The sequence below is a fragment of the Engraulis encrasicolus genome, chromosome 8 (assembly GCF_034702125.1).
Source record: "Engraulis encrasicolus isolate BLACKSEA-1 chromosome 8, IST_EnEncr_1.0, whole genome shotgun sequence".
NCBI classification, from domain to species: Eukaryota; Metazoa; Chordata; class Actinopteri; order Clupeiformes; family Engraulidae; genus Engraulis; species Engraulis encrasicolus.
Genome location: NC_085864.1, coordinates 52,168,438 through 52,174,462, shown reverse-complemented (window position 1 = coordinate 52,174,462; position 6,025 = coordinate 52,168,438). Strand labels below are relative to the sequence as shown.

Here is a 6,025-nt window from a genome sequence, read left to right as displayed (position 1 = left end):
TATGTATTCAAACATGGAGAGACAGAATATCAAAAAGAAATTCCAGAGAATAACTTAAAATAATATATTTTAATTTATTTGTATTTAATTTAGGCAAATAAGTATTTGACCCCTCTAGCTAAAGAGGATAAAGTGCTTTGTGGCAAAGCCCTAGTTGTCTAGCACTGAGGTTAGATGCTTTTGCCCATTTTTCTTTGCACATTATCTCTAAAACATTAATAGTTTGTGGCTGTAGCTTGGCAAATGGGAGGTTCAGTTCTCTCCATAGAATTACTATAGGGTTAATATTTGGAGACTGTCTAGGCCACTTCACGACTTTAATATGCTTCTTATTGAGCCACTCCTTCGTTGCTCTGACTGTATGTTGTGTATTATTGTCATGTTGGGAGATCCAAAAATGGCCCACCCTTCAGTGTAGTGGTGGAGGGAAGGACGTTTGCACTCAGGATTGCACATTACATGTCTCCCTCCATCCATTCGTTGACAATGTGAAGTTGTCCTGTGCCTTGGCCAGACAAACACCCTCAAACCATAATGATACCACTTTCATGCATGATGGTGAGGAGGGTGTTCTTGGGATCATAGACAGCAGTACTCTTTCTCAAAACACATTGAATTGTGATAATGCCAAACAGCTTGATTTTGGTTTCATCTGACTACAGCACCTCCTTATCATATCCTAAACCAGTCTGATGTCAGTTGGCAAACCTCAAGTGGGACTGCACAGGTTTCTTCTGAAGTAGAGGTACCATGTGTGCACTACAGGATTTTAAACCTCTGTGGCATTAAGTGCTACCAGTAGTTTTCTCAGTGATTTTGGTCCCAGTAGCTTTGATATCATTGCCTAGTTCATCCCGTACAGCTCTAGGGTGATTTCTTTCTGTTCTCATGATTATCAAATCCCTACAAAAGGTCAAATCTTGTATAGAACCCCAGACAGGCTGATGGATAGTCATTTTGTATTCCTCACATTTTGGAAGAAATGCATCAACAGCTGAGTCATTAATACTCAGTCTCTTTCTTGTGGCTTTGCAGCCCATTTAATCTTTGTTCAGGCCTAAAATTGTGTCCCTGATATCATTTGACCACTCTTTGGTCTTTCCCATGCTGGTGAGGATGGAGTGTGACTGAATCACTCACACTATGGACTGATTCTGCTGATTCAATGCGTCTTTTATGCATGTTAGTATGTACAGGTGTCTTTAATTCAGATGACATGTTGATCGGAAGTGACCATCTGGTCTCCGGACCCGAAACTGTAATCAGTTGGCAGGGGATCAAACACTTAGGCTATTTTGCTCGATGAAATGGAAATAAATTAAAAATATATTCTCTTCAGTTAATTTCTGGATTTTCTTTTTGATATTCTGTCTCTCCATATTAGAATATATATTATCATAACATTTATTGACTGACCATGTCTTTTTTAGTAGGCAAACCAACAAAATCAGAAAGGGGTCAAATACATATTGGACTCACTGTAACTGACATACACTAGTAGATATACACATAAAAACAAAGTATGTTTTCTGTCTTGATGGCATGCACCAGAATAATGTTTGTTAGTGTGGTATATTATCATCCTTTTTGGAAAAAATGTATGGTGTTTCAACTGTTAGCTTAGTGGGTTAAGTTAATTTGAGCCACCACGTTCAGAGAAACCATTAAAATCAATGGGAGTTAGCTGCTGTTTAGCGGTCGCTAGCTCCTGTTTGTGTAGGCCTACTTTTTGGAGCAAAAATGAAGCAAGATGGCAGGTGAAAAGAAATCAATGCATATGAAAAGAGAGGAGACAGAAAATAAAAAAATAGGATGAACACTGTCCAGAGACATGTGGCTGTACATCAGTGTTTCCCAACCAGGGGTACGTGTACCACTAGGGGTACGTGAGCACACTGCAGGGGGTACTTGGAAAAATGTTATTATTATAACAAATGTATGGAACAGTCACATCAGGACAGAAAAAGCAATACAGTATGTAAATTAGGGGTACTCATTGCACAACTAAGATGCTTAGGGGGTACGCAAGACAAAAAAGGTTGGGAAACAATGCTGTACAGAATTGTGATTTAGCATGAAAAGGAATGATGAATTATAGACTTTTTCCCTTTTTTATTTAACCGGCTCAAATTACCAGATAAAGTGGCTCAAATTAGCTGAAGCGGCTCCTTACAAAAAAATTGCCACAGCCAGGGTTTCAAGAGTTGTGGGGCCTAAATAATTATGTTTTATAATATAGGCTACCGGGCGGTATTTTCCTATACTACTAAACTAGATGCAGAGAGAAGGGAAAAGGTGGAGCAAAGAGAACTTGTGTGATTTGTATGCAATCTCTGCATAGTTCTCCAAGAGTCATCTTGGTTTCCCTGCATTACACACATTTAAGAGATATTTCTTATTGAACTTTTTTTTTCATTTCAGGAGAAAAGAAAGTGACAAGCACAGTATCGGTTCTGAACATCAATATAGATTTTTATTGCAAAACAACACTTTTTTCCACACATTATTTGCAGAGAATTCTACATGTTTTAGCAGTATGTCCGCACTGCTGCCTGCTGCATGGGCTACAGCTGGGAGGAAAGTCAGTCAAACACCTGATACCAACCTGACCAGACATATCAGACACATTGCTCCCGTTTATACCTGACCTGACACACACACAATCCAGACTAATAATCAGCCGAAAAGGGTTTACCACTCACTGACTGGTCCCCCAAAAACCTACCCGTAACATGCTACATGTATCCCTCCGCTCCCCCCCAGTTCACAGACCAGAGGCCCATGTGGATCTCATTGTTCTCCCCCCATCTTCACCTCTACGACTTCCATATCTGAAATCCCCTTGAAGTTTTGGCCAAGTTCAAATCTTTTTTTCTCCCCCAGCATCAGTCAGTTCTGCCATGACGCGATGGTTACTACGCGCCTCGCCTCATTTTAATTGGCTAGACACTTTGGGCCAGATGACGCGCTGTCACGCAGCGTTCGCACCGCAAGGGGTCAGGTGTCCGGTCACACTATTTAGTTATTCAGCACACTCACGCCTGGCGTGGCGTGAATGTCCAGCTAATTCAAATGATGTCTCGTGTGAATATCATTGGCAGCGTTTGTGATGGCGAATTGCTGCCTTTTGCTGTGCAGCGCACATGCACACTTTGCCATTTCAATGCCTTCTAGATTAGAAAAATTCCAACCAGAATGCATTGAAATAGCGAAATGCACATGCACGCTGCACAGCAAAAGCAGCAATGCGCCATCACAAACGCGGCCAATGATAGTCAGAATGGCAGAACTGTGTTGGGGGGGTCAGGGGGCAAAAACAGCCGTCCGGTTGGGCTGTCATCAAGCAGATACAAGTGAAGATGTAGATCACATACAAGACAAAGCAGGAAGTTAAGAAAGCAGAAGGCGGCGCACACAAGGATGAGCAGGAAGGATGCAGACAAGTCACCATGGCAACAGAGCAGGGGTGTCGCGGGTCGTCGTCATTGGAGTATAATAATAAACATCTCACGTATGGTGGTTCACTTGAGTGCAAATAGATATTCATATAAGTTTATTATATAGAGATTTATTTTGTAATTGAAGTATACATATTATGTATTATGTAAACGTGTATAGATAAATTATTCAAATGTGTGTATATCGATATATATGCATATTATCTGAGTATATCATATCAACAAGTCATCTTGCAAGATTGAGTTTTTGAGGCTTGGAGTTTTATGGCACATTTGTAAAACTGGACACAACTTTAAAATAAAATAAAACAATATCACAGGTCATACTACACGGCAGTAAACAACAGGCAAATGCAAAGTTTCACCAAACATTAATGTGTAATGATGCACAACTCGTTTGCTATATTTTCCTCGTATCACAAGAAGCATAACATACTGGTAGTAGGAGTAGTATTTGCACCGTGAAGTTCTGTAGATTACTTTACTAACTTTACATGTATGTTTATCTCGCAAACTCTGTGAACAAAGTTCATGTTACAACCATGCATTTCTCTAATGAGTGCTGCGGACCTTCCCTACACACCTGACTGTAACAGACAGATGATCTTCCCATGACCCCTGCAGTACTGACTAATACCACTAGAGGGCCACAGGTCAACACAACCCCAACAGCACCAACAAGGTACAGTAAGTCTTGCCCTTACTGTGCGCAAACACAACCTCTTCAACCATTCACTAAGATTTTTACATTTATTTTTATATTTATTATTTTTTTGCTCTGTAGAGTGTTTTCAGTTATTTTCAGTTAGAATAATGAATATATGTATATTTATTATATCCATATACATTACAAACACCTAGCTTTTTGTACACGATCCTGTGTCTTCCAGGGTGATGGTATCAAGCTCTTAGCCGCAGCGGCTACGACGAACCTGCTGCAAACACTCCAAAACTCATACGGAGAGAGCTAATCATGCTCAATCAAACTCTAAAATACTTCGTTTCACAAATTCAGGTAGACAAGTCGAACTGGAATTTTCTAGATCTTTCTGCCAGGACCAAGACAGGACGACACCGTAAGGAGAGAGAAAGAGGTCAACGTCCTCGATCAATCGATCGATGCGTCCTTCGTTAAGCTAGTCCGCAGTGTACGAATCGGTTCGTTTTAGGCGAGGACTTTACAGCAAGACGCCGGTCTCGTAAAGGAGAGGGATCGCATGCTTAAGAGACATCTCGGTGCTCTCGCCCCCCAAACACACACACGCGTGGGACCCGAGGGGCCAGGGTGGTGGCTTGGACGCGACGTACCGCACCACAGCTAGCGAATTCCAACACTTAATAACGTTTTGGGTTTTGAAGCTTTTTTTGGTTGGGTTTGAGTTTGGTTTGATTTTTTGTGAGGGGGTCTTATAGATGTACTTTTTTAGTTTCCCATTGAAGGTCGTTTGTTATTACTTGTATTATTATTACAGTTATTAATAATATTATTTAAGACAACAGTGATCTTAGTAGTCATGTGACCAGGTGAAGGGCAGGTGAAGGTCACGGGCTGCTGGCTCACTTGGCTGTCATCATCTGCACAAACTCTGCAATGGAGAGAACACACACACATGCGCGCGCACACACACGCGCGCACACACACACACACACACACGCACACGCATTAGAGTAGTGAAAGAGAAACACACATCCTTTACATTGAACACACACGCACGCACGCACACGCACGCACGCACGCACCTTCGTAGTTGACCTGTCCGTCTCCGTCGATGTCGGCCTCTCTGATCATCTCGTCCACTTCCTCATCCGTCAGCTTCTCCCCCAGGTTGGTCATCACATGACGCAGCTCAGCTGCACTGATGTAGCCATTCCCATCCTGATGGAGAGGGGGGGGGGGGTGAGAGGGAGAGAGAGACAGAGGGGGAGAGATGGGGAGAGAGAGAGAATGAAATAAAGAAAGAGAGAAGGGGGGAGAGGGAGGAAGAGGGGGGGGACACAGACAGAGATAGAGAGACAAAGACACAGAGAGAGAGAGAGAGAGAGAGAGAGAGAGAATGAAATAAAGAAAGAGAGAAGGGGGGGACACAGACAGAGAGAGAGAGAGAGAGAGAGACACGGGTGGGCAGAGAGAGAGAGAGAGAGAGAGAGAGAGAGAGAGAGAGAGAGAGAGAGAGATTTAGGGAGACAGATAGATATTTAAAGATAGATAGAGAGACAGAGAGAGAGGGGGGGCACAGAGAGAGCAAGAGAGAGAGAGAGAGAGGGGGGGCACAGAGAGAGCAAGAGAGAGAGAGAGAGAGAGACAGACAGACAGACAGATTTAGGGAGACAGATAGATATTTAAAGATAGATAGAGAGACAGAGAGAGAGGGGGGGGCACAGAGAGAGCGAGAGAGAGAGAGAGAGAGAGAGAGAGAGAGAGAGAGAGAGAGAGAGAGAGAGAGAGAGAGAGAGAGAGAGAGAGAGAGAGAGGGCAATAGCAGTTAAAGAGGGAGATTCATCTTCACTTGACACAGCTTAGTTGCATTCATGTCTCCTCTCCATAGCCAATCACTGAAGTGTCCTTG

General features: G+C 42.7%; 1 protein-coding gene across 1 annotated transcript in view; it reads right to left on the bottom strand.

Annotated features, from left to right (window-relative positions):
- Nucleotides 1-2,451: 2,451 nt before the first annotated feature.
- The window catches only part of calm3a (calmodulin 3a (phosphorylase kinase, delta)), a 28,640-nt gene continuing 25,066 nt past the window's right edge, over nt 2,452-6,025 (bottom strand). Inside the window, exons 5-6 of the mRNA XM_063205868.1 lie at nt 5,199-5,334; nt 2,452-5,044 (exon numbers count right to left, since the gene is read on the bottom strand). Coding sequence (XP_063061938.1) covers nt 5,016-5,044; nt 5,199-5,334 — 165 coding nt within the window. The 3' untranslated portion in view covers nt 2,452-5,015. The remainder of the gene's footprint in view (nt 5,045-5,198; nt 5,335-6,025) is intronic.